At 41.2% G+C, this 26,728-nt stretch overlaps 1 protein-coding gene across 1 annotated transcript; it reads right to left on the bottom strand.

The window, feature by feature from the left end:
• Window positions 1–162: 162 nt before the first annotated feature.
• Window positions 163–26,099, bottom strand: specc1la (sperm antigen with calponin homology and coiled-coil domains 1-like a). The gene is made up of 16 exons (XM_056287359.1): window positions 26,008–26,099; window positions 15,446–15,608; window positions 15,183–15,321; window positions 13,461–15,091; window positions 12,596–12,803; window positions 11,982–12,055; window positions 11,256–11,431; window positions 10,684–10,847; window positions 10,125–10,243; window positions 9,385–9,475; window positions 8,556–8,645; window positions 7,253–7,412; window positions 4,539–4,641; window positions 2,641–2,757; window positions 2,479–2,538; window positions 163–743 (listed from the first exon to the last, which is right to left on the bottom strand). Exons 2-16 carry the CDS (start codon window positions 15,569–15,571, stop codon window positions 654–656), a joined length of 3,348 nt encoding a protein of 1,115 aa, XP_056143334.1. The 5' UTR covers window positions 15,572–15,608; window positions 26,008–26,099; the 3' UTR covers window positions 163–653.
• Between the last annotated feature and the right edge of the window lie 629 nt (window positions 26,100–26,728).

Below are 26,728 nucleotides of genomic sequence, written 5' to 3'. Positions count from 1 at the left end.
GTGATGAGGAAAACAAATCTATCATGTGAGTTAACTCACAATATATTTAGGTAAATGTTGACTCTTGGAGCATAGCAATCTTAAAAGAAAGTTAAGACAGGAATCCCTTTTAACTGACAAGGAACATTGGAGGGACATCTAGGAGATTCTCAGGGAGGGAAAGGCCAGGTAGAAGGCACTGAGACTAAGCTTGTCTTCAATGTTTCACTCCTAAAGACACATCATGAAGCTTTGATGATCTAAATGTTTTAACTGCAGGTCACATTATACGATTTTCAACAGAGACACTGGCTGTTGAGTCACTTCATGTGAGATAATAGTGTGGACAGATGGTATGGCAAGCTCTTAAATAATAAGACGGCAATACATGAAGCAGCTCCTAAAACTGCCCCAAGGTTGAAGTAGCATTGTTGGGTCCAGCGAGATAGTGGCCTGCCTTAGTGTTACTTGAGCTGAATAGAGAAAAGTTGACCCCTGCGCCAGAGAGCTGGCATGCAAGGTGACTGGGTGTTGCTGGAGTTTGGGGGCGAGTGTGCCAAACGAGGTATAACAGTTGAAAGTGGGGCTGAAGCGTTCTGAGAGGCTGAAAGCTCAGGAGGGCTGGCTTGGATCTGGAGATTGCGCTAAAAGAGCAGGCTGTTAAGACCTTGGTGTCAGGTTTCAAAGTACTTGTAGATTGCTGTGACGTAGGTCATGACACTTTGCCAATCTGGCCTCTCCGTGTGCACCATCTCATTAATATCCTGCAAAAGAAAATGAAACAATGTGACAGTTATGAATAAGAAGTAAAAATAAACCTAAATGGAACACTGATTGGTTTTTACAAAGCTGCATGTTTGTTTTATAAGAACAGACATCTGCAGCTTATCATTTAATCGCTCTTAAGTAAATATCTAGCCAGTGAAACTGTACCGTTTTGTCAACCAAGGGCATGAGTTCTATCTCTTGTTCTTTAAGCCCACTGAGACAAATCTGTAATTTGTGATAATGGGCTAAACAAATAAAATTGACTTGACCTGCTATTCTATGTACTTGCTATTCTTTTTGTTGGTGATCTATAAGAATATCTGTCATCATTTCTTCAAATACCAGAGTTGATGAAGTTTGATTGTTGGTGAGTGTGATGTTAGTTGTAAATAAAAGTATATTTAATGCTTAATGACATGAACATTTGTAAAAGCTAAGAGCAAGCTGTGGGGGGCATGGGGTGCAATCACACGTGCCCTGAGCCAATTACGCTAGTCTGAGACAGGTGTGGCTGCACCCCAATCCTCCACTCAGGCCACGATGATTAGCCAGGGAGCAGTGACGGTGCAAGCAATGTAACCAATTGGCATACTATGTTCACTGAAAAGTCAGGTCCACGGTAGAACTGGCAAAGAGGTTGTCAGTCCTCTGTAGTGTGTAATATGCTCAAGTTCATGCACAGTTTTTTTATGAAAGAGTTTGAGGACCACATTCTACAACAGTCACTGACTCCTCATAATCACACTGGACAAATGGTTGTTAGCTGGGTAGTGAGTCTTGGCACAACCGAGATATTGTGGTACACAGACAGCATGTCGCTCAAAATAAATAAATAAATAAACAAACAAACAAACAAACCACAAGGTCAAACAGTCAAATGACATAACCTGTCTGTCCCTGCAAGCGCATGTCTTTCTTGTACTGCCAAATTTGAACAAGATGGCTTTGCATTTCTGTTTGCTTCATTCATTGTGGTACAACTTATAGTGTTGTATTCATTAGAATACTGGTTTTCTTTAAAACAGTTTATTTTCTAGCAGTCCCATTGAGGTAGCCACTAGGGGTGGGACAAAATATCGATACTGGAATATATCGTAATACTTCCTCTTGAGAGATGTTATCAAGACACTGGCACCAAATATCAATATTTTTATTAAAACATTTTTTTCCCCCGTGATAATTTTTTTTCCCAACCCAATTGATAACAGCCAAGAGGCACTAAGCTAAGACTCTATGCACTTTGTTGGCCTTTATTTCATCTCAGTTGTCAAATTTTGTGAAACTGACACCACAATGCGTTGAATAAATACATAATTCCTGCTTTTTGTCTTTTTAGGGGTATATTTTCTTCTTCTTCAGTTACACAGATATTGTGATGTATTGTCTTGTAATGTATTGATTATCACAGAATTGCTGTATCGTGATACCATCGTTATCGTGAGAAACGTATAGTGATAGTATCATATTATATCGTGAGTTACTCTGCGATTCCCACACCTAGTATCCACACAACCACTTTGCACTCACTTTGGTCCAGTTGTTAATAGGCAAAGCCTGGTCTTATTTACATGTGGAACCAACCACTTGTTTTCTAAACACGATTAGATTTAAAACATGAAAAGATTTTCTTTCTATATATAGAAATGCAAAAATACAATAGAAGGTGCATACTATATGGTATTACTGCACTGACATCTTCATACTTTTAAGTCAGTTCATTATGAATCTTACCAAAGTAGATTTGATCCCCACACTTTCTGCAGCCTGGAAAGCTAAGGTAAAGTTCCTCCTCTAAAGAAAAGGAGAAAAACACAAAGTCATATTGTAAAGCAGTCAGTAGAAACTAATGATTCTTTGTTTACAGATCACAGGTACAGAGGAAATGACACTTGCCTTCTCTTGGCTGGTCAGCTCATGGTAGGGGATATGGGCAGGTAAGTAGGTGTGGAGCAAAGCGCAAAATGCAAGACCATCATTCCAGCTGCTGCTGAAGTTTGTAATATCAATATTCTGAAAAGGAGAACAGTAACCCAACTTTACATGGAGACTGCCTTTTCTTCCCAAACTGAAGAAATGTTGTATTCCATTCAAGGACCACGCATAAAATTATACAGAATGATATGAACTATACTATCACTGACCCCCCAGGAACAGTCGTGTGACCTATTTAGGACTTGATCTGATTTAAAGAAAAAAATAATTTGTCCTGGAACATGTCCCAGAAACATGATGGACACAATAAATTGAATTGCCACTGAACTAAAATGATTCAGGCATAGAAAACTCAAGGTTTTGCAGGGAACAATTATTAGATTTTGTGTATAGATTAAAAGCATTATTCTTCAACATCAGATTTTACATTAAATCTGCTCATTTTTCTATTTGAAATCAATAGGTTTGTTTTATAGCACATGCTTTAAAGATTTTCAAAATGTCTCAGATAAAAGGTTCTGGAAAAATGATTGGCCAATACTGGAAAAAGAAATCAAGCTCCAAAAGGAATAAATCTTGACTAACCAGATGCCTAGAAAAAAGCTGGTCCCCAAAAACATCTTTATACAAACTATTATTTAGATAGTAGGCTGCAGTCTAGGGAAAACCACCGTTTGTATTAGTAACGGAAGGGATGAGTTAAATGTTGCAAACTTCCTGTAGAGGTCCGAGTCAAATCGGAGCTATGGTAACCACTCACTCTCTATGCTAATCTAAAGAGAAAAACATCCCCTCAGTATGGTGAGTGACTCTAGATAGATACATGAGCCATTGAATGTCAATTCAAACGAGCCCTTTCTAGGTCAGCGTTATGTTTGTTCCCTCTCCAAAGTGTTTGGAAAGATGTTCTCAGCTCGGGGTTATTGGGGGGGGGGGTTAGTTTTTTGACAATTAGGTCAGCCCACCATGAGAGATGGAAGACTAGCGTGTACTATTTAAGACCACTTCCCTTCTACAGTAAAATATCAAAACTAAATTGGACCCTGTCCTTACCCATCATGTTCAGACCTCTACCACTCCCCCTTTCAAAAACAGTGCTGCAAACAGCCTCTGAGTGAAGAGAAGTTCAATTTGCAAGATGTAACACTAGAGCCACGGGAAAAATTAATACTACCATAATTGGTAGACAATGAAAAATAACACTTATTCTCTAATATTTGATTGAAAAAAGGGTCGAACAGAGGAGATGGTCACCACTATGGCTACTCATCAGTTTACAGCACCAGAGTAAAAGTAAAAATAAAAATATATCACTCAAGGAATGAAGTGTAGTGGCACTACATGTCCACACAGCCCGACAGGTTAGCTATAGCTCTAAATGGGCAGCAGCAAACATCATGAGTACATAGATGGGTCTCTCCCTCTTCCTTATAAAAGATTAACAGCTAGTTTGTTTTAAGTGGTCTACTAATTCTAGCATAACACTGTGCATAAAGGACTACAAGTATGTAAATAAAGTAATAACCATATCTATATGCTGCAGCTACACATAACAGGCAGACTTCCTCATAGCCACACTATGTATCTGTACAAAGACTGGCTGCTCAGTTTTATTTTACAATATGTGGTGGGAAGAACTCCAGTAATAGGAAAGGAGTCTTTTTCTCCAGTGACAAAAACACTGAACAACCACAAATCTAAGGAAACATGAATAGATTCAAGATTAATGCCACTATATCTGTTGCCCTGTTGAGACGGCTGTGAGTTAATATAAGGTGAAAAAAGAAAATCAAATTACTTGGTCTACCTTTTCACATAAAATTGCCATTGCTGAGCAGACAGCCTGTCTGGTTGCCTACCTGGTAGCCTTCAGTTTTCTTCTGGCACCACTTCAGCAGAGCATTTCTCTTGGAGCCTCCATACTCTCTGGCCAGCGCCGATAGAGGGTCCTTCCTCTCTTCTCTGAAACACACACACACACACACACAATTATTGACAAAATTATACTCCATTTCATCGCTTTTCTGTCTGGGTAACACAAGCCAAGGTAACGTGTGAAGGTTGAAACACTGGTCTTAAAGAGTAACTAAACCCTAGACCATTTTAGTGAGTTTGCTGACATCTACAGGTTAACAACTATGCAAACGGTTAAAAACACTGCAGGTTGGTCTCGGTACTGTAATGTTAGCACACGGGCCCAGTTCTACGAGGATGCAAAAGCAATGCATTGCACCCTCAGTAATATTTTGCACCCTTGGTTGAAAGTTGAATAATAAATGTGTCATCATTTAACTGTGACTGGTGAGTGGGAACTCGTGCTGAGTACATTGCATGATGGTTAGTTTAACCACTCAAGACCATGATCAAAATTGCACAGATCAGCGACTGCGTTGGTCTGCACTTGGGTGCCTCTAACCATGGCCAGAAAACTTCAGTGTACTAGTTCGTAACATAGATATTCGAAAATAGTTGGGAGTAGAGTTGAGCAATATGTAAAAATTTTCCTACCAGTTACTGTCAGCCCAACTATCAGCGATTACCAATATATTCACTGCCCCCCCCCACACACACACAGCCTATTGTTTACTCTTCTTCAATCAAGCAAAATAAATCACCTTGAGATCTTTGCTAAGCAACAAGCTGTAAAGACTGATCCGACAAAAATGGTGTCAGACCTCCACTTGCAGCCTCCAAATAAAAAAAAAGGTGGGGATAACATAACTAGTTCTCAAATGATTTATGAATTGACTTTGCTTTTCAGCACCAATCGATCGGACAGCAACCACTAAAGACTGCTTAACTGTCATTTAGTCACTACCGTTTAGTGGAAAAACTCATCGGAAATCAGTGCAATGACAATGCACATATGGCCCAACGCCAACTGCCAGTTCCTATTCGCGCACACTTTGAATTGCGCTGTACCTGTTAATTACTTACCAAGTTGAGTTTTTGAGGAGGCGGGCCATTAAAATAAAAGCACAGAAATCACGGGGGGGGGGGGCAACCATCGACTAGACTCAGCCCATCGCTGATTGAGGACATATTTGTCCAATCGCCCAAGCCTATTAGGGAGGCTGAAGTCAAACACCAGCAACACTGCCTTCACAGCTACACACAACAGTTATGTTACCAGCAGCAGTAGTTATAAAGACTCCAACCAAAGTTAGCCTAGCCATTTCAAATTTAGCATCTACCACCAGCTCACTCCCTCTACCTGACTCGCCCCCACCCCTTGGCCTGCAACTTCAAAAAGTGCCAGACGAGCTCAATAAAGAAGAGTCTGTGCAGGTGTGTCTAAATAAATACCCAACTTATCTAGTATACAGTGGGGTAAGAAGTTCGTTTTGTAGTTCATGGTTAAAAAAAAAAGAAAAGAAAGAGAGAATGGCTAGAATATTCCATCAAAGACATGTATGATAGGGTTACTACTCCTGACTGTGCCCCTGACCAATGCAATGGAAGAAAGAACTGGAGTTGGTCCCTGGGTGCTGCGCTGTGGCTGCCCACTGCTACTAGCATAAGATGGGTTAAATGCAGAGAATGGATTTCATTGTATAAATGTACAATGACAATAAAGTGTCTTCTTTTCATTTGTATTCAAAAACGATGCCATATTTTGCTACGCTTGTAAAAATTTCAGGTCAAATGGCAATGCATAACACCTACACCACTTTTTAATTGCTGTTGCTGGCCCACACTATAGCTACTACTACTACTAATAATAATAATAAATTAAACTTATATAGCGCTTTTCTAACACTCAAAGTCACTTCACAATAAACAGCGGCAAAACAAGAAAACAGATAAACATAACACAAACATACAGGGGTGGATGGGAAGGGGGGCTACGAGAGGGAGAAGCGGCAGCCACACACGACGCCAGCAGTACTCTCCCACTTAAACACATACAAAAGGGCAAGAAAAAGTGAACCCCCACTAGTGAACCTAGTGAACCCCCACTAGCTTCAGATGCACCCTAAGTCATTTTGTTCTGGAACCAGGCCTGTTAGCATAGCAAGATGAACACAGCAGCTGCAGCTAACATTAATAATGGCTCTGCTGGATGTAGCTGTGCCAAAGAACTAGCATTGACAGTACGACTGGCAGTTGTTAGTGCTTTTTCTGTCTGTCTGTCAGTCCATGTCTGACGGGTGTGCTGGTAAACCTAAATCAAACAGAGTGATTATCAATTTTATTAGCTTCAGCTGTGTTTATCCTGCTATGCTAACATCACAGAGTAACAAGACCAGCCTGCCATGTTTTACATGGTTTTTAACGTGTAGATGTCACCAAGCTCATTCAAAATCGTCTAGGATTTAGTTACTCTTTGAAGATTGGTTTTAGGAACATTCTTCCAGTATACCTGCTTCAGTAGATAATATACTGTGTGTTGTAGAAAGAGGGGAAAATGAGAAGTAGGAAACACAGTGTGACAAATGTAATGTCTGCATAAACCTGAAGTAACTAATAATGTAGACAACAAGGTGGTACCATTGGCCCACTGGGTCATCTCAGACAATGTAAAAATCCTTTGAGTTGAACACATAGGATATAACAACAGTAAAGGCTGTACCTAAGGCGGCTCCGTGCTGTGGGGGTGACAGAGGCGGTGGGAGAGGAGGAAGATAGGGAAAGTTGGGAGGACGCAGGGCCCATTGCCATCAGAGAGTTGGAGGAGGCCCCATCAGCAGCGGACATGTCCCTTTTTATCTCCTCACTGCTCCTTCGGGACACTGGTGAGGAAAGAGGAGATGAACTACAGTTTTATTTTCTCCCCAATTGTACCCCGGCCAATTACCCCTCTTCTGAGCCATCTTGGTCGCTGCTCCCCCCCTCTACCGAGCTGGAGAGGGCTGCAGACTACTACATGCTTCCTCTGATACATGTCGAGTCGCCAGCCACTTCTTTTCACTTGACAGTGAGGAGTTTCGCCAGGGGAACGTAGCGCGTGGGAGGATCACGCTATTCCCCCCAGTTCCCCCACCCCCCTGAACAGGCGCCCCAACCGACCAGAGGAGGCACTAGTGCAGCGACTAGGACACATAACCACATCCGGCTTCCCACCCGCAGACACAGCCAATTGCGTCTGTAGGGACACCCGACCAAGCCAGAGGTAACACGGGGATTCGAACCAGTATCCCTGGTTGGTAGGCAACGGAATAGACCGCTACGCTACCCCGACGCCCATGAACTACAGTTCCCCCCCCCCCGCCCTAATATTTCTCCCCAATTGTATCCAGCCAATTACCCCACTCTTCCGAGACTTCTGGTCACTGTTCCACCCCCTCTGCCAATTCGGGGAGGGCTGCAGACTAGCACATGCCTCCTCCAACACATGTGGAGTCATCAGCAGCTTCTTTTCACCTGACAGTGAGGAGTTTCGCCAGGGGGATATAGCGCATGAGAGGATCACGCTATTCCCCCCAGTTCCCCCTCCCCCCCGAACAGGCGCCCCAACCGACCAGAGGAGGCGCTAGTGCAGCAATCAGGACACATACCCACATCCGACTTCCCACCCGCAGACACGGCCATTGCATCTTTAGGTACGCCCGACCAAGTCGGAGGCAACACAGGGATTTGAATCCGGATCCCCGGTTGGTAGGCAACAGAATAGACCGCTACGCTACCTGGATGGCCCCATGAACTACAGTTTTGAGCAATCATGTTGCCAAGGTGAGGCAGAATTAACTTTATAATAGACCAAAGTTAAGGAATTACTTGTGAAGTCTTGTAAGTTATGAAACTGAGTGATTGCTTGCTGACATTTAAAAAGAAAAAACTCTACTCATCAACAGGTCTTGATTTTTCAGTAAAATCTAAATGGATGAACAGTGAATGAGTTGGTTTCCGCAAGTGTGTGAACTGCTAGGTCTGACCTGCGATTGCCTTCGAGGAATCCACGTTGGAGACTCTCTGGAGGACAGATGGGGGGCGACTGGCCGAGGTTCCCCTGAGGAGGTGCTCAGCTGTGGATACAGAAGGGTATTTATGTCACGTAGAGTACAAGTGTTGTCTATGAGAATTTTGTCTGAAATACATGTAACAAGGTCAGGAGAGAGGCACATTCCAACCCCTTGAGACTCCCCCAACAAGAAAATAATAAATCAGAGAAAAATAAACTAATCATAGGAGGGCGATGGCCAATGCAGCACGTTCACACGAAGCACTTAAACTTGTTACTGGTGAGAATGGACAGAGGAAGATTCTACATGGCAGTTCATTACTTCCCTGTGGCCTCTGTCTAGGGCTTGGGTAAACTGACATCTAATTAATGTCGAACCCAACTCTGCTGACTCCAACCTTCCGGCACAGGGAAACATGTTTCTCACTATCAATCCTATAACACAAGTATTTTTCCTACATTTCATTTTCTTTGGAAGAGAGTGGGCAGTCCACTTCCATTTATATTTCTTCTTTATTTAGATGAGGGAGAGATATATCTCTGTCTCAATGTATCTAGATCTCTATCTGAAAAGGGACAAGGAAAGTAAGACATAGAAGAAAAGGCCCTGCTGAATGCTAGGACCATTTCGGTTGGTTTTGTATGGTAGGGACTTTAGTTGGGATGCCATCCCTTTGCTCTTTTAAAAAGGCAACACATCAAGAGTAGCTGGATTTCTTTGAGTGGTAGTTTGGAAGTCAAACACACATCTTCAGATATTTAGCTGAAGTGTATTTGGACAGTCACTTGAAAAGCTATCTCACCTGGCATGGTAATGTCTGTGTAGCTGGGCCTCTTGTCACTTAGAGAGGAGAGTGGCTTGGCCACTGAGATAGACCCAGTAATGGAGTGTCTCTGAAAAAGACCAGCACAGAAACATGTACATCAACACTTACAAATCCTTTCATTGGGAACATCAAGTTTCCATGTAAAAATATGTACATATGATACATGTGAGCTCTATAACAATAGTAAAAGAATTATTAGTTTCCCCCAACAAGCAACATAGGACACCAACATGGGGAATACAGTATGGAAAGTAACTTGTTTCATGCAGTATTTTTTTAAACTGCTGTAGTTTTTGGTTCCATGGTCATCGAGTTATTGTTTACTTAATCTCGAGGGACTTCCCTCACTCCCTGTGTTTGGAATGCTGTCTTACTCAGCCATTCACAGCACTTCCAAGACACTGAAAGGATCTTTTACATTGTAAAAAGCTTACTGAAGCAGAAAGCACAAATGTCTGCTGACATGTTCTATGGAAAATTAAGAAATTGAATTTGACACATTTATAAACTGAAGATTGCCCAAAGCTATTACTCAGATAATAAATAAAAGTAAAATAATAACTTTGATATTTAGTAATTACTTGTAATTTAAGAAAATATATTGGCAATATATACGTGAGCAGGCTGTGTGCTCATAACATAATCAATGCGGAACACACTGTTAAAAACTACTGGATTGATACAACCTGAGACATGCGAACACATTCTCCCCGTACCTGAATAGGAGAAACAGCAGCTGCAGGAGGGGTCTTCATGGGGCTGGGGCTCAGCGGCGTGCGTGGCAGCGTAGTGGCTGCTGCTGTTGAAGCAACAGCAGCACCATTGGAGGTTGGACCTATAGCAGAGTTACTAGAATGGTCAGTCACATATGGCATAGGGCTGTCACAAACAAAATGAGGTATATTCTGTTAATAGGAAGGCATGCCCAAAAATGTGCAATAAACCAAAACAAATCTATATAATCCATAAATTTCATCAATATAAATTGTCTATGGTTTGTCATGTATGCTAAAAGGACTGTAAAGGAAAAAAAAAGATGGAATCTAAGATAAGTATGCAGCCAGGAGTTTGTACTCATTCAAGTCATATCAGCAAATAGAGCATTAAAAAGTAAATAATCGTAACATTTTTCATCATGACATTTCTGTTGTGTCTAGGGATTCAAAATAACTCAGAGTTAGAGGGCAATTTAATAGTTAACATTGATTTAAGGCCAGTTAGTATTTAAGAGAAGCAAAATTAAGTGGACCATCTTACACTCGCATTGTGGGGTACCTTGTGAAGCACTGTCAAAGCTCTTGATGAGGGTTTTGACAGTGGGTGAGGGCTCAGAGGAGGTAGAGGAGCGACGGCTAAGACCCATCCCTTGTCTCAGAGCTGCCAGGTCCCTCTCCACTGCATTCATGTAGTTATAAACCCTTCCCCGCTCCTCTTCTTGCCTAGGTAACCACAGAAAACATATTCGATCCTTATACTTGGATCAGATTCCATAAAAGTATCTCTTAAGTTACAAGCAGTCTTTCAAGAGGGACATCCCTAAATAGTATTTTCCTCACATGCAATCTAAACCATTAACATTCTGCTCAGTTTGACTTGATATAAAACGAAGTAAAAAAAAATAATAAAAAAAAACCTTACAAAAAAAATGCACAATTGTTGATATCTAGAAATAAATCATTACACAGGCTTAAATTAGCCTATAACAACAAACAAAAGTGTTTAGATGATTCTCTCAGATACTGCTTAGAGTCTTCGTGTCTCATTCTGTCTGGAAACAAACACAAAACAGCCTGGGTCAACGTGACTCCTGGAGCTTGTCCAGACCCATTCCCCTCTGTGAGCCTTACTTGCGGCTTTTGACCTCGTCCAGTTCCTTGCTAAGCTTGTCGTTCTTCTCCTGGGCCTCTTGCAGCCGGCGCCTCAAGTCTCCAATCTCCTCCTGTGCTTCCGACTTGATGTCATTAGCAATGACAACAGCTGTCTGCAGGTCAGCCTGGAACTGACGCCATTCCAGTGACTCTTCCTGTGTGTGTACACACACACACACACACACACACACACACATACACAAGATAATAACATACAATTAAAATAAAGCTCAAAACAACGTGAAACAAGAACTATGTTATCTTGCAGCAATTTCAGCTACTCCACACCTGGGTCAAGGGATATTCACAAATAATTCTTAACCTTTGCTTTAACTTGTCTGGAATAAAGGAATGTTGGTTTCAAGACAATTCAGACTGTCATATTAAGGTATGAATTAAAAAACAAACAAACACACTTTGACTTTAAAATTATTTTGTTGTGATTGTCTAGGCGTATGTTTTGGTGAATTGTCTTATTTGACTTGACTAAAATTATTAAAATGTATTATTTTTAAAATTACATTATTATTTAAAGTTATTATTTTGACTTCAAAATTATTGTGCTTATGTTTTGGTGAACCATCTTCTGTGGCAATTTGTACTTGTCTGCTACTAAAATCAAGTTACAACCAAGATGTATTTGTGGATGCTATTTTAACCCAAGTTTGTTCCACACAGTAGCAATAGTGGGATAATGGTCCTCACCCTGAGTCTCCGGTGGAGAATCTTTATCTCCCTCTCCATGTCATGCTTCTGGTCTTGTAACTTCTTGACAGAGTCTGGAAGAGGAAAAACACACATGGTGCAGTTTTTATTAACACAGAGCTCAAAGGTCCACATTGGAGCAAAGTTTTTATAAAGCAACAGCTTACAGCCCCCCTATGCCTCATTTATGAAAATGACTTGTACATCAGTAAATAATAGCTTAACATTAGTAAAGACATAAGAGACTACCTATTGTTTTGCCAATATGGAGTCTACATTAAAGGATAACTACTGCACTAAATGCATCATACTATTTAGCTCTTTGTCTCATATCCTTAATTCTGTAGGCAGGGTCTTTGCCACTTTTTAGCTCCACAAAAAGGAATAACATGCAGACATTACATAGCAAAACATAAAAAAAACCTATGGTGTATTACAAATTGCTGTGTATACAAGGTAGGAAAATTCACTAGCCACTTTAATGTACTCTACCAAATATGATCTTTACAAACCTACACCGTCTGTGATATGGCAAGAATGGGCGAACTTAGCAGCCATGGTCAAACAAATTAGTTTCCCACCCTGGATGCACAGTATGAGTGCATCCTACTTACTCTCTAGGTCAGTGATGATGAGGTTGTCATGGAGTTTGACAGCTCTGTGCTGCTCCACCTCATCCTCCAGCTCAAAGATGGTCTCCTTCATGTCAACCATTTCAGTCTCCTTCTCCTGTAGCTCCACCCGTTGCTTTTCCAGGCCCCGCTCCTGCTCTGCAATCTGCTGCCGCGCCTGCTCTTGGAAATCTCTGTATTCTCTGTCCAACTGCACGGGGGAAAGCGCTATCCTTCATCAAATTATCAACAAGACTTAGATGGGGTGTTTAGCTGCCTAACAGAAATATGTTTTCCCAATCTACATCATGCTGTATCATGATTATTTTTTTTTTAGTTTGGATATGTGTGTTAGTTTGGACATATGTGTTAATTTGGACATATGTGTTCTTTAGTTTTTGGATGTGTTTTTGTCTTTGTGTTGAATAACTGTGGGCTGGGGGAAACGATGTTTCATTTCACTTCGTGTGTGCAAGTGCATGAAATGAAATGACAAAGGGTTCCTGATTCCTGATGTATGGAAAATAAAATGGGAAATGTCAAATGTACAAAAGAAAATACAATGCAATTTTTGCATACAACGATAGAGTGTTTCAGCTAGTGAAGTTTAATACAGTAGATGCATGTGGGAAGCACTTATGGTTTTTGCTGTTATGAGAAAAAACTGAAATGTCATCTGAAGCACCACACCCTTTGCTAGGGTTTTTTTTTTTTTTTACTTTTAGCCTCAACAACCTATGTGATAAAAACATACTATGCATCCTCAGCCATCATGAATTTACAGCGCGTCAACCTTTCCATTGAACAATAATAGAGCAGAGGGATCTTGAGGGTACTGGGCCTTAATGTGGCAGTAGAATGGACTGACCTTACTAAGAGTGTCCTGTAGTCGTGTGACATCATTATGGGCATGTCCAAGCTCTTCCTCCAGCTTAGCAGCCTTGGCCTCAGCCTCTTCTTTGTTAAGCCGCAAACCCTCCAGGAGCTGACAAATGTCATTTTTGTCTCCAGAGCTGTGAATTGAGTACAATTCAGCTACCTTCTGCCTCTCTTGGTCCAGCTGGGCCCTGCAGCGGCTCAGCTCTGCTTGGTCATTGCTCACTGCCACCTTGTACTCTTCAAGGGCAGCCACCATGGCTGCCCGGTCTTGTCTCTCTGACTCCATGATGCGTTCCATGTGATGGTTCCTCTCCTTCAGTGCTCCAATCATCTCCTGGGCCTCAGCATTATCCTGCTCAGCCATCTTCAGTGTGTTGGAGAGGTGCTGTTGTACCCCTAGAAGCTGCTCTCTTTCAAAGCGGGCATTGTCTGCCAGGTCTGCGTAGCGCTGCTCTAACTCCATATAGCGACCACTCTTGATGTCCTCCTCCAGCACGTAGGACACGTGGTGCTCGTCCAGCAGAGACCGGAGGTACTCGATTTGTCGGCCATAAAGCTCCAGTTTGTCACTCTGCTGACACAGTGAGTCCATTAGGATGACCTTCTCCTCGCCAAGTCGCTCATTCTCCCCATTCAGCTCCTGAGTGATTTGCTGCAGGTCAGCCAGTTCCTGTAGAGTGGCCTGGAGCTCCTCAGCTGTGCTGTGCTGGTTCTCTTCCATCTGGTGGATGCGCTCTGTCAGGCAGGCCACGGACACCTCGCTGGCATTGCCACTGCTACCCCTCCGCGAGCGCTCTCTGCTGGGTGCACTCTCTGACTCAGAGGAAGAGGAAGCTCCAGAAGGGGCATCCAGAGCATCATCGCTTGAGGTGACAGTCTGGTAGACTTCACTGGATTCGCTGTCCAAGTTATCTGCTGAGCCTCCATGCTGATGGCCTGTAAGCAGATCCTCCAAAGAGCCTGGGGCAGAGCCTTCCACAGAAGAGGTCAGGGTGCCTGTGCCCCCTCCATCACTTTGCCCGCTACCAGTTGCCATGTCTGGGCTCATGGAGGGGTAGCTGAAAAGTTTGTCAGAGCCATCCAATCTCTGCTCCAAAGAGAAGCCCAGGGCATTTAGCCGATCTTTCAGCATGCGATTCTCACTCTTCAGCAGGTTGAGTTCCTCCCTGATGGCATGGTTTTGCTCCTGCAGGAGAAGCAAGGTGGACTCCACATCTGCTACTGTGATGGCTGACACCTGAGGCTTCTCTTCCTCTGCCATTCCCTCCTGTGAGACTGACTCCTCCCCCCCAAGGCCGAGCTGGGCCCTCATGTCCCTCAGCTCACTGCGGAGGTGCAAGATCTCCACATCCTTGTTCTTAGCCAGACCCAGCAGATCTTTCACCTTGGCCTCAAGAGCCACCTTGTCACTGATTTGTCCGTCGGATTTTGATTTGCTCATACGGCTCTCAGACTCAGCCAGGATCTGGCTGCGAGCACGTTTCGTCTGGGCCACATCTCCCTGCACAGGCCCAGACACTGAAAGCTTCTTACTGGCGGAGGTCCTGGCTGTCCGTAAACGATCTTTTGATGAATTTGGCTCTTTGGAGGTTGTAGATGTTGTGCGCTTTGCTAAGTTACCTGGTGGGGAAAGAAAAGCTAATGTGATATTTCTTGCAAAAACAGGTTTTCTGGATAAAATTGCAGTTTAAATTTGAATAATTAGGCATACCTGATGAGGTCTTTGGCTTGCCATCTAGGTTACCAACAGTGGTCCCTGTGGAGGTGGTTCTCTTCGTCTTAGTAACAGCATTGCTGGGTGTAGGATTCCCTCCAGCCATTGCTGCTAACAGATCATCATTACTTTTAACCTGAAAAAACACATTTATTTGATTCACTTGAAAAGGGAAGCAAGAAAAATCAAAGACAGTAAAAAAACAAGAGCGCCTTTAAACAGCTGCTGTGCAGTACATTCCATAGATTCTCTTAGTTTACCTTAGAGAGAGGAGCTGTTGTGGTGGTCTTGGCTGTAGCCTTTCCAGTGCCAGCTGTAGCTGTGGGTTCCGTCTTCCCTCGTTCTCCACTGGCCTTACTAACTGTTGGCCGGACTGTCTTCTTCATACTGCGCTCTCTGGTGCAGATACATTTACAGCTCAATCTGTGCACAGGGAGGGATGGGAAAGGTAACCTATGTCAGCACTCTGAATGATAGCTCCAGTTTTCCATGAAGGAGGAATTCTTTCCAGACACCACTTCCATAACACTGGAAATCCTGTAGCGGTTCTTTCTCCATCTCTCATAGATTAGTTAAAGCAGTGGCTCCTGTATATATTTTTTGTGGATGTTGGTGGTGGATTAATTTTTATTAATAAAGAATTGTTTTTATCATTAGAAAATTTTCCAGCTGTGGGAACGTTCACTACAGCCAAAAAACACTGCACCAGAAATAGGAAACCTTTGAATCCACTAGATGGCTCTCACTGGCCTGGTAATGGTGCAGTCCAGCAACACAACAGTTAAGTTTCCTTCCCCAGCTGTATCTCACACTGGCAGAGTTAAAGATTTTGCTCAACTAAGATGGAATTGACCATAGTTGGAAAATCCATGTAAAAAACATGAGCAGCTGCATATTTGGATCCACGTTCCTCATTTTCATTTTTTATACTCACTCATTTCCTTATATGACCATGTGAAGAAGTGGAGCTCAGGTAAGTCTAAGCTATGAGATCACAAGATTACCCATCTGTTTACCATTCCATATAGAATAGACAAACAGAAAAGAAAGCCTTCCTCTGGCCAGACTGTGAGGAATAACATGCAGGATGGTTTCAAAATTATGGAACATGACTCTTGCACAGTTCCAAGCCATCGTTTAAGGATGCTCCAGTTGATCTGCTCCCAGCTGAAGACAGACATTTCTCTCAGTGTGGTGGATGATCAGCCTACCAAGGATTGGTAAAATACTCTAATCTTTTTCCGTGATGCAGTAAATTACGGAAGGCCCATGAGTCTCTTTGTGAGCAAGTAGTGTGTTTAATTGCATTCCACTGTCTATTGGCAAAAAGCTCTACAGTCAGTGCCATATACTGAAGTGCAATGTGCTCATACCAATTCACAGTAAGCATTTTTCTGTTCAAAACAACACTACAACTTGGCCAGAAAGAATCCTTTCAAAGACCAACAACAAGCATTTAACAAAGGAAACTTGTGGACATTATCTGGCTTACAATTCAAAAATTAGTATTTAACAGTAGTGGATGCTTTAATAAGAAAACCGTTTATGGAAAAAAATGAATTGTGAGGAGCTTTATTGGAATTATCCTTTTTGCCTCACCACTCCCACTTATTTAGTGTAAGACGGACAATTAACAAACTATATCATGCATTCATTCCTATCTCTCACTATAACATAACCTATGCATTTAATGGGCAAGAAGCCATTTTACTGGCATAAACTTTTATGAGAGGCAACAACATCTTGTAGTTTTTGTAAGTGTTGTCTTTGTGTTGTACTGCTTTGGGCTGGGGGAGACGGCATTTCGTTTCATTTCATGTACGCAAGTGCATGAAGTGAAATGACAAATAAAGTGTTCCTGATTCTTGAAAATGGTTGGGGTTCTGAGTTGATCAAATATCCAGATTCAATAAACTCTGAATTAAACCAATCTTTTCTTCCCTCAAAATCCAGACCTTTATACCACAACTGCCATCAGTTGCTATGGCATAATAAAACCACAAACAGTATTATAGTAAGAAGGTCATTAAATCTTTACTGTGAATTTAACAGGTGATGATGTTGTGCGGGTACGTCTATGCCCACACAGGCAGTAGGCTTAACTTTATTTACTTTTGACTTCATGGTTTATTGGCAGAAATGGGCCCAACCATCTGTGAATCCAGAAGAATAGGTTTCTTTTTTTACAATTTACCAAAAAGGTTCGACAACGAGACTCGATACTGGATTCAGAGTTGACAGAATACTATTAAATCCCAACCCTAGGTGACGATGAACACTGAGATAAACATTGAACCCAAAATCCGGCGCACTGAACCCAAGATGAGCATTAAAATTTTTAACCCTGGCAGCATTAGTTGCATGTTGTATGACTGACCTACACAAAACCACAGGACCAAACTAAAGGACTACACTCAGGCTAAAGACCCACCTTATTAATACATGAAAAAAAAAACACCAAAAAAACCCCCCAAAAACAAGAATCACTGTTTAATGAGACTCACATGTTTGGTTAAGGTCTCAGAGAACCTGACTTTATGCCATGATAGCTACGGAGCAGGAAAAGTGATTTGGGACAGAACTGTGGAGAAAGAATAAGTGCTTTAGCATAGACTTGGATGTCATGGCATTGACTCTTAAGGGGAAAAAGGGAGTTGAAAAGATTTACAGTGCACAGGAAATCTAGCTGCACTCAATCTCTGAGTCTTTGGTCTGTTTTTTTGTTTGTTTTTCTATGGAGCAATTTGGGCTATTTTTGGTTTGCAAATGTAATCAAATGTCAACAGTTTATCAGACTTATGAACACTTGCAGAAGCCAACTAATACAGGAACTAAAGAGCTGAGACAATTAACAGACCTTTTATTGAGCTCAACCCGAGAAATACCCTCATCCATTTTGAGATAATCAAGGAAGAGGCTTGAATATTGACTTCTATATTGGAGGAACAGCAGGAGATCAGCATAATAGCAATCCCCTGTGCATCATATTTACAGCTCATACTCTGCCAATAGTCCCAGTGAATCCATAACTGCATTTCATGGAGAGTGAAATACCTTTCTAACAGCTCTCATATGTGGTTTGCTTTTAAACTACGTGCAGGTGTTACCCAAAATCTGTTATCGTGCAAATCACCAGCCTCATGCATGCAATCTTTCACTGCAAGCAAACAGAGTATGTGAAGGCTAACTCTGGGCTCAAGACTAATGGCATCCCATCGCCCTGGGGATGCTAGAAAATGTGTTTGGGACGAACAGAGAGCTTCCCCAGGATGCCTCCGGGACAAAATGGATTTTATATGTAATTATTTCTTTATTTTAAACTATCGTTTAGCAAATGACAAACTGAACCGAGCACTGACAACAATGGGGCGCATCTTCTCATGCTGTTACTATAGTTACTGTATTACTGACTGGCTACTCTGCGCGAGATCTGAAATGCATTGCATTACATTATGATCCACTGTTTAGTAAAAATTAGTACTGGGTGAAGGTAAATTATTACCTTATCATGATGTGTTCAAATGTTTGAGTAAAATTTTGTTTTTGGTAAGGAACATGATATACACAGAGCTGTTTGAGGGAGAAATTTATCAATGTTTTCATAGCAATATGAAATAGATATTAGAGAGGGAATTCTAACCTGTTTAACTTCCTAACAATAATTCTAAGCAGCTTATAAATCATAATTTAAACTACTGATGTCGAGAATTTTTTTAATCAGCACAATTATTTAAATAAAAATACAATCATTTCTTTCCTATGTTTTTATGCTAATAACTACTATACATGACAATAACAAAGATAAAAAAAACCAACATTTAGAATTTGGGACAGTTTATGCTGACTCTGGGATGGTTGAAATTATTTTTTGGGATGGTGGTGAAAAACGTTAGTCTGGAGCCCTGGTCTAATTCATAGCAATAAGTAGTATGCAGTTATTTCTTTCATGACAACCTGGGTATAGGGTGCCAAGCCTCCAGAGAATAAGTATTTAGCATAATTCCTGCCTTTAAGGTCTCAATGAAATATTGAATTAGTCAAATGAAATTTAAGTGGCCTCTTGAAGAGTTTGTCTTGAAAACTGAAAAAGCACATTTTTGAACTTGCATTACTTAAGGCGACAATTTGGAAGATGCAAACAAATGTCCATTATGATACTTTCTATCACTGACATACACTCACCGGCCACTTTATTAGGCACACCTGTCCAACTGCTCGTTAACTCAAATTTCTAATCAGCCAATCACATGGCAGCAACTCAATGCATTTAGGCATGTAGACATGGTCAAGACAATCTGCTGCAGTTCAAACCGAGCATCAGAATGGGGAAGAAAGGTCATTTAAGTGACTTTGAACGTGGCATGGTTGTTGGTGCCAGATGGGCTGGTCTGAGTATTTCAGAAACTGCTGATCTACTGGGATTTTCACGCACAACCATCTCTAGGGTTTACAGAGAATGGTACGAAAAAGAGAAAATATCCAGTGAGCGGCAGTTCTGTGGGCGAAAATGCCTTGTTGATGCCAGAGGTCAGAGGAGAATGGCCAGACTGGTTCGAGCTGACAGAAAGGCAACAGTAACTCAAATAACCACTCATTACAACCTAGGTATGCAGAAGAGCATCTCTGAACGCACAACACGTCGAACCTTGAGGCAGATGGGCTACAGCAGCAGAAGACCACACCGGGTGCCACTCCTGTCAGCTAAGAACAGGAATCTGAGGCTACAATTCGCACAAACTCACCAAAATTGGACAATAGAAGATTGGAAAAACGTTGCCTGGTCTTATGAGTCTCGATTTCTGCTGCGACATTCGGATGGTAGGGTCAGAATTTGGCGTCAACAACATGAAAACATGGATCCATCCTGCCTTGTATCAACGGTTCAGGCTGGTGGTGGTGGTGTAATGGATTGGGGGATATTTTCTTGGCACACTTTGGGCCCCTTAGTACCAATTGAGCATCGTGTCAACGCCACAGCCTACCTGAGTACTGTTGCTGACCATGTCCATCCCTTTATGACCACAGTGTTCCCATCTTCTGATGGCTACTTCCAGCAGGATAACGCGCCATGTCATAATGCTCGAATCATCTCAGACTGGTTTCTTGAACATGACAATGAGTTCACTGTACTCAAATGGCCTCCACAGTCACCAGATCTCAATCCAATAGAGCACCTTTGGGATGTGGTGGACCGGGAGATTCGCATCACGGATGTGCAGCCAACAAATCTGCAGCAACTGCGTGATGCTATCATGTCAATATGGACCAAACTCTCTGAGGAATGTTTCCAGTACCTTGTTGAATCTATGCCACAAAGGATTAAGGCAGTTCTGAAGGCAAAAGGGGGTCCAACCCCGTACTAGCAAGGTGTACCTAATAAAGTGGCCAGTGAGTGTATATATAAAACAATAGTTATTCGAGGAATATCCAAATCATGAATACATTTGTAGTTGCTCATTTTATGGTTACTGTTGGATAGGAATTTCCCAGGGAACAATTATGCAGCACAGTGTTTTACATCTTCAGCACGACAGCCAAATGCGAAATAAAAAGTCAGGTAACAGTTAAGTTTTTGTAGCTAAAAAGCAGATATAGCAGAGCAAGCTTCTAAAATACCTTTACCAACAGATACTACAAAACATCAGTAGCTAAAACCCTAGTTCAACCGTGTTTTATTTGTCTTGCGGTGGGGACGGTGCTGACCTGATAGCACTGGTGACCGTTTCATTTTGAACGGACATCTGAGGTTTGTTCAAACACCACTGCAATTACCCTGTACCCTCATATGTGTCAGTTTGCTAAACACAAATGATGACCTTCAGAACTGTAGCTCTGAAATACACATTTACTTCAGTTTCTCCAAACATCAACCCCCTAAACAAAAAAAATGAAATCCCCAATTGTTAAAGCCAGTGGCAGTGGTGGGGTAACACTGTCTCAACAGGTGGTAACATAGTAAAGTGATTAAATGGAGGTGACCTTCATCACCCCTAATCTGACTACAGAGAAAGAAGTCATCAATACGCATGCATATGTCTGATTTTTTTTCCCAACTTAAACTGGGAGAAATGGTTGCTGGAAGAGAAAAATTATCTGAATACCTGGATAAAAACTGAGGTAATGGTGTGATCCTTTCAGTTTAAGTATTGTTAGGAACAGATCACACAAGTTTTATTTTACACATTTATTAACTAGGCATATTGACTATCAGCATATTCATAAACACGTTTATATATAATAATATTACACTTAATTAAATTTATTATAACAGTCTGGAGAATGGGTTGCACAGGGATGGAGGTTGAATTCATACCTAGGAGCTGCCTGGGCCACTTGGGCATATAGGGGTTAAGTGCCCGCAGCCCTGTGGCTCTAGTGACTGGGAGGTATTGCTAATTCAGAGCCTCTACTGAAAAATGCCCATAGTAAAAGCTTAGACTTTCCCTCATAGCCAAAAGGTTAAGCACAAAGATGGAAACTTTAAGCATAAATAGGCCTGGCGGCCAGTCCAGGGTGTCTCCCTGCCTGCCGCCCAATGACTGCTGGGATAGGCTCCAGCCAGCATCCCCGCGAACTTGAGAGCAGGATAAGCGGTTTGGATAATGGATGGAGAAAGAGAGGGGAATTTTGCAAAAAATGTGTAACAGTAGCATTGTAATTGCTAATAACATAATGTATGCTATGTAGCCAACAATTTCTCCAGCTGAGGCAATGTGACATGTAATTAAGACTTTGCATTTCACTGTATAAAAATGTGAATATTTTTCAACAAATTACATCTACATTTTCTAGAGTTCAGGGACATCAGTGGTTCAATGAGCTTATGTTCATACAATGTACTGATGACAGAACACTTGGACATTTGGCTCAACATAACGCCTGTTCATTTTACACCCCACCTTATCTCTCTATAGCCACCCAACTGTCTAATGCAGCGCAGAGGTCCTAGCAAAGTTACGCTAATCACATCCTGTATTTTGTGTCTGTATGCGCACATACATACAGATATTGCCAACATAAACATTATTAACTGTGTAAAACATGTCGCCAAGTACTGTCATAAGCATTAAACACATAGCCTGGGTGGAGCTTTTAGGAATGCTCTTAGACAGAGCAGCTAGCTTGGGGCCGGGCCTTTTCACTGACTCTCCACAGGCATGGAACTATGCAATAGGGACCAACTGTGCAGCTAAGTGGAGCACAGTCAGCAGCCTTTAACCCCATTCTTTCTGACAATATACTTTACTGTTGAGGCCAACCTTGTGTGCTGAGATTGCTTTGACTCACACATACATTTCTATCATCAATGTGCCAATCAAGGCACCTTTTAAGCAACATTTCATGCGTACTCCCGAATAAATTAATGAAACCTCCACAACCAATATGACTCTTGGATATCTATCATCTTGCCATTCTCAACAAGATTGTTAAATTTGAAGATTTAGTCCAAATATTGCTTTTTTTTAACCATACTGACTTCATCAATGCCTATTTTTTTCTGAGCTGTTAAACAAGAGCTCTGTTAAAATAGATAACAACTAAACATCACTTGTGATTAAACTTTCAGCATTGTATGAAATTTATGAATAGCTGCCACAATTACCTTTACTTTCAATATTTCGCTGTACATTTAAAAAGCACAGAGAAAACATTTCATTTATGAAAATATTTTAATGCTGAGGGTTAATTAAACAATGGTTTATATTTCCTCAAATTTTGCAAATAAACATTCAATACAGCTAACCAAATTTAGGCTTTTTACCTCTGCTGTATTAGTATTGTCCAATTTAATTAATTAAACTCAAACCAAAATTCCTTTGCCAGTTTGCACATTTTGGATTGTGTAACATATCAACAAAATGTCAAATTTGATGAAAAAGCTAAGACACCTCTGTAGGAGCTAAGAGAAAAATGTAAATGTACTACGCTGCATCATGAGAGCTGTTCCAGACCAGGCCAGATGCCAACACCACTTGTCCAGATTCACATTGAATAGAGCTACAGTATTAAATTTCAGTGTTAATTCAATAGATGTGATCCAATGCTGGCCAAAAGTTTAAGTATGCATATAGTTCCTTTACTGTCATTTGAACATAAGCACAAGACTGAGAAAGAACACGAGCAAGAAATAACCTAGTGAGGCCTGGAAAGAGGCGGGGCAGGGGTCTACTCACTCATAAATGCCCCCTCCAAGTTCTCTTTCCTTCTAGCTGCTTTAACTGCAGGGAGGCACTTCCGTGCCATAACATCAACTTCCTGTGGTGGAGTCTCCAGTGGGGGGGAAAAAAGAAAAAGGGGAAAAAAAGAGGGTACTAGTGCATTTGACACAGAACATACCGTTAACCTTAAAATTTCAATTTTGTGAAATATTCCCGCATACCAAAACACCAGCTAACAAAGAAACCATTCGATCCATCTTTTATAAAATAACCTTCAGTGAAACCTCCATGTAAACAACTATGGCCATGTATAATTTTCAAGAAACGAAGCCTAAGATATCTGCTGATGGTATATCTTACTCAACGGTATGTTAGTATTTACACCAACCAATTTTGGTGTTTCCGGCACCAATAAAACTTAAAAATCAATATATCATAAGCCCTGACGGATCTGTAATGTCCAACATTTGAGCGACCGGTGGTTTGTAGCAATCAAAACAGCAATAGATGGGCTGTTTGCCGCACTTTAAAGAGAAACATCAACTTTTTGTTAACAAGCTGTTCAACCAACCTGACAGTGAACCTTCAGAAAAGCGGTAGAAGCTTTCATTCTATCAGCTTTGTATGTGGTGGGCTATAGCACTTTCCAAAGAAGCTCATTGGTTTGTACTATCCGCTAAACATTTAAAAAGGAATGAGTGCATCATGTGCTGTTTTGAAAAAGAAAAAAAAACTAAATGAAATCTAAACACACTGCGCAATAAATGCTGCCAAGGTTCTAGTTGAATTTTCCTGATTTGATAAAGTGTGTTTTATGTCAAGCCTCATCAAAACACACCCTGTTCAAAATGTTGCATCATGGGGTTATCTTGGAATTACTTTCCTCCCGGTTGTTCCTTTATCACAATAAAACAAAGTTTCCAAGAACAGGATATTTTTTCATCCTTGGACATTTTTCCAAAGGCAATATAAAAATAGTCTGAGACAAAGGGAACTATTGCATAAGTCATATTTCCAGGTAATCAAGTTTAACATCAGTAAAGTGGTGCTTTTTAAAGATGTTCCTGGTAAAATGAGGAAATATATGGTCTCATAAAAAAAGGATAAAAATTTGGTGACTGTGGGTGTGTCAGAGGGAAAGTCAAACAGATAGAGAAATGGAAAAACAACAAAGAAAGCATTTTGTCCCTATTGAAACCCAACAAATCTCATGAGTCGAATAAGTGGCATGTCTTTATATTTACCAAATGCTGACTTTCCTTTAAAAATGTACTGCAAAAACTGACATTCTTGGCAACAAAGCTCGCCAGCAGCATCACTGTTAACGTTAACACTACCAAAAACATCTAATTGAAACATTCTCAACATATATACTTATTAATCCAAAAAAGATGCTATCTACTTTCGTTAATAAACGTCTATTTCACATTCTCAGACAGTTATTGTGGATAGCCAACGGCTGAATAACCCAGCTAACAGCTAGTTTAGCTAGTCATCTCACACGGTTCCATGAAGCGAACAGGACGTTGCATGAATTGTACTTCCGGCTGGGCAATTTCTCCTTCAAAATGAATGCACCGAAATGGACAGCGTAGTAGAACCTCAGCCGCGGCTAAAGGCCCAAATGCAGGTTTAATACTGAAATTCATATATGGAAATTGAAGCTCAAAAAGAAAATGGTGAAGATAATTGAAATATTGTGTGATTGCATGTAGGATTTTAACTTTTAACTATTTAACTTAACTTTTATATGGCTCTTTTTACTGGCGATACACAGTAATTTCTGCATATTTCTCTCTAGAGCAATATTTATGTTTCCCACCACTCATATGGGTTAACAATCTTACAGCAGTCTTACAAGAGAACCTCTTTTCGCTGCACTTTGGACTATTTTCGTCATCATACTGTAACGTGCATGGATAAGAAGACACGTTGTCCCCCGAATTCGCTACAATACATTAAAACGATCATGAAGTGGACAGCGCAACAGCAACTATCAAATGTTTGGGGATTAGAACTGTGATGTGGCGTTCGAATAATTTCGTGAGGTTTGTAACTGTTCAACTTATATCTTATCAAATACCATTTCAACTAGAGTTGATGAACCAGCACAAACACTCCTAGTCTAAGAGTCGTGCTATCTTTTAGTGTTCCTTCATTCATATGTAATCGTCTAGCTCTTGTAATGCGCTTTGAGTGGCTGTTGCAGCTAGAAAAGCGCTACATAAAATGCAACTTGACTTGACAATTAGATGGGGTTTTGTTATAAGCAATGTTTACTTCCTCGTTTGCGACCCGTACTCCGAGGACTTTTATTTTGGAAGAAAAAAAGAAGCCGCAGCAGCACCCTAAACAATTCTGCTGCGAGTTTGACAACTGTACCAAACGCTGGTTTTGAAGGTAAAAAGAAAAAAAACAACTGGCGAAAGGCAGTTTAAAGTACACACGCAACTGTTTATTGTATGAATATCTGACCAATATGTTAGCTTTGAGTTCCTTTTCCGCCAGTGTATTTGGTTGTCAATAAAACGGTTATAGTTAAAGATAGCAAGCGTAAAGCCATCATGAATTTGCTAGCGCTAACACCGCTGCGTTAGCCTAGCCGGCAAAAAATATATGTATACTCAGAGAAAGATGCATTCTAGTGAGTAAAACTGCCTTACCTTAGTTATTTTTCCAGTTTGGTAGGTTAATACAGATAGGACGAAATTTGCTCTGCGGTCGTCAAACAGCTCCCCAAAACGGTAGCTAATCCCACCACTTCATTGACAGCGTTGACTAGTTATCTTCGGGTGTTTAAGTCAGCCTGGGTGGGCAGCGGCCATACAGCGAGATATTCTCCCTCCTGTGGCCGGTCACGTCACTGCAGCTCAGCAGCATCACCTCTACCCGACGAGGAGCAACCACAGCATTGGCCCTGTCTGCGCTCAGCGACTGGTTTTCTTTTTACTATCGTCCCTTGTTTGCACAAGTCCAAGAAAGTGCAGCTAATGCAACATGTTCGTCATTTATATTCAGAAAATCAGAGTTAGCTTTAATGCCCAAATATGGTCACATACGAGGAGTTGGACTTGGTATGTACACATGTACATTGCAAGATCAGTGTAAACAAAGAGCTGAGTGTAAGGTTACGATATAAAAACTAAATACAAGATTAAAAAGTAAAAATGTGTATGTGTGCCGATGCTAGTATGAGCAATATTAGATGTTTCGCGGAATAGGGGTGTGCTATATAACATAAAAATGCCGAAAGCTTTACCAAATGTGTAATGGTTTGGTGATTTGTAAACTAGGAGTGGCAGTGGCTTGGTGGTTAGCACTGTTGCCTTAGAGCTCCATTTGTCTTCATCAGCCCGATGAGATGCATGCAATGAAAACTGGAGA

This window comes from Lampris incognitus, chromosome 1 (assembly GCF_029633865.1).
Source record: "Lampris incognitus isolate fLamInc1 chromosome 1, fLamInc1.hap2, whole genome shotgun sequence".
In the NCBI taxonomy this organism is placed as follows: Eukaryota; Metazoa; Chordata; class Actinopteri; order Lampriformes; family Lampridae; genus Lampris; species Lampris incognitus.
Note: the sequence above shows the minus strand (reverse complement) of the source record. Positions and strands in the feature narration are given on the sequence as shown.